Genomic DNA, 1,387 nt, shown 5'->3' with positions numbered 1-1,387 from the left:
AGGACACTGAGGGCACTTGGTGTGTTCAGCTGTAGCAGAGGAGACTGAGGGGAGACCTCCCTGCAGTTCCAACTGCCTGGGCAGGGGCAGAGGAGGGGCAGGACTGAGCTCTGCTCTGGGGGGAGCAGGGACAGCCCCCAGGGAATGGCTGGAGCTGTGTCAGGGCAGGCTCAGGGTGGATCTCAGCAAAAGGTTCTTCCCCCACAGGCTGGTTGGGCACTGAACAGGCTCCCCAGGGCAGTGGGCACAGCCCCAAGGCTGCCAGAGCTGCAGGAGGCTTTGGATGATCCTCTGGGGCACAGGGGGTGACTCTTGGGGATGGGGCTGTGCAGGGCTGAGGGTTGGACTGGATGATCCTTGGGGGTCCCTTCCAGCTCAGCACATCCTGTGACTCTGTGCCTCTCTCTCACAGCTGGGGAGCTCCCGTGGCCGCTGGAACAGGGATGTCTGACACCTCCTCCAGCAAGGAGGGTCCCCCGCCCGAGTGCCCCGTATGCTACGAGAAGTTCCACCCCCTGGAGGCCACGCACCGGCGGCTCAGCTGCGGCCACACCTTCTGCCACGACTGCCTGGTGAAGTGCCTGCTCTCGGCCAAGCTGGACGGGCACGTCCAGAGCAGCATCATCTGCCCCGTGTGCCGCTACGTCACCTTCCTCAGCAAGAAGAAGGCTCTGTGGCCGCCCAGGGCTGGCACCAACCCGCGGACCCTGGAGATGCCTCTGTCACCGTCCTCCTTGTCCCATCTCACCAAAACAGAGGCCAGCAACACGCTGGTGGTGCCTAGTCACTTCGTGATGCCGGTGCAGAGCTTTGCCCGGTGCTGCAGCGCAGGGACAAACCCCGCGGAGCCAGCGGGGCTGCCGGCGGCGCTGGCGCGGGAGGCTCACATCTTTGTCATCAGCGACCACGGGATGCCCCTGGTGGACACGGACTGCAGCTCCCTGGGCAGGAGGAGCAGGGCAGACACGGGGAGCTTGGTGTCATCCGGCTCGGCCCTGGGGGTGAAGTGCTGCCAGTCCCCCATGGCTCTCGCCGTCCTCCTCATCCTCACCGTGGCCATGCTGGCGGCCGTGCTCCCCTGGCTGCTGCTGGTCAAGAGGGACTTGTAGCAGGGATGGGATCTGCTTGGACGCCTGACTGGTGTCACTGATGCTGGGACAGAGACAGGGCTGGAACCTCTCAGAAGATTCCTGGGAAAAGCCCGGAAGCAGCTTCAGGTGAAGCTCTCTCAATGGACAGGGACTGAATGGACTCTCAGACCTTCCTACAGATCTCCAGGTGTCACTGCTGGCTTTTGCTGCCTCTTTTGGCTAAAATCTGGCAGGTCAAACCCCTGCTAGTGGGTTCCTCCAGTGTCTCAGTGGGGGGGATCCTCCTGCACCCTGTC

At 63.4% G+C, this 1,387-nt stretch overlaps 1 protein-coding gene across 1 annotated transcript; it reads left to right on the top strand.

Moving 5' to 3' along the window:
- The first annotated feature begins 443 nt into the window (after positions 1-443).
- Positions 444-1,109, top strand: RNF222 (ring finger protein 222). Its single transcript, XM_027896845.1, has one exon. The coding sequence runs from the start codon at positions 444-446 to the stop codon at positions 1,107-1,109; it is 666 nt and encodes a 221-aa protein (XP_027752646.1).
- Positions 1,110-1,387: the final 278 nt, after the last annotated feature.

The sequence above is a fragment of the Empidonax traillii genome, unplaced genomic scaffold (genome assembly GCF_003031625.1).
Source record: "Empidonax traillii isolate 1590-97213 ecotype Southwest subspecies unplaced genomic scaffold, ASM303162v1 scaffold518:size600044, whole genome shotgun sequence".
Classification (NCBI taxonomy): Eukaryota; Metazoa; Chordata; class Aves; order Passeriformes; family Tyrannidae; genus Empidonax; species Empidonax traillii.
Note: the sequence above shows the minus strand (reverse complement) of the source record. Positions and strands in the feature narration are given on the sequence as shown.

Coding starts and splice junctions, on each gene's coding strand:
- RNF222 (XM_027896845.1), top strand. CDS start 444: ATGTCTGACACCTCCTCCAGCAAGGAGGGTCCCCCGCCCGAGTGCCCC.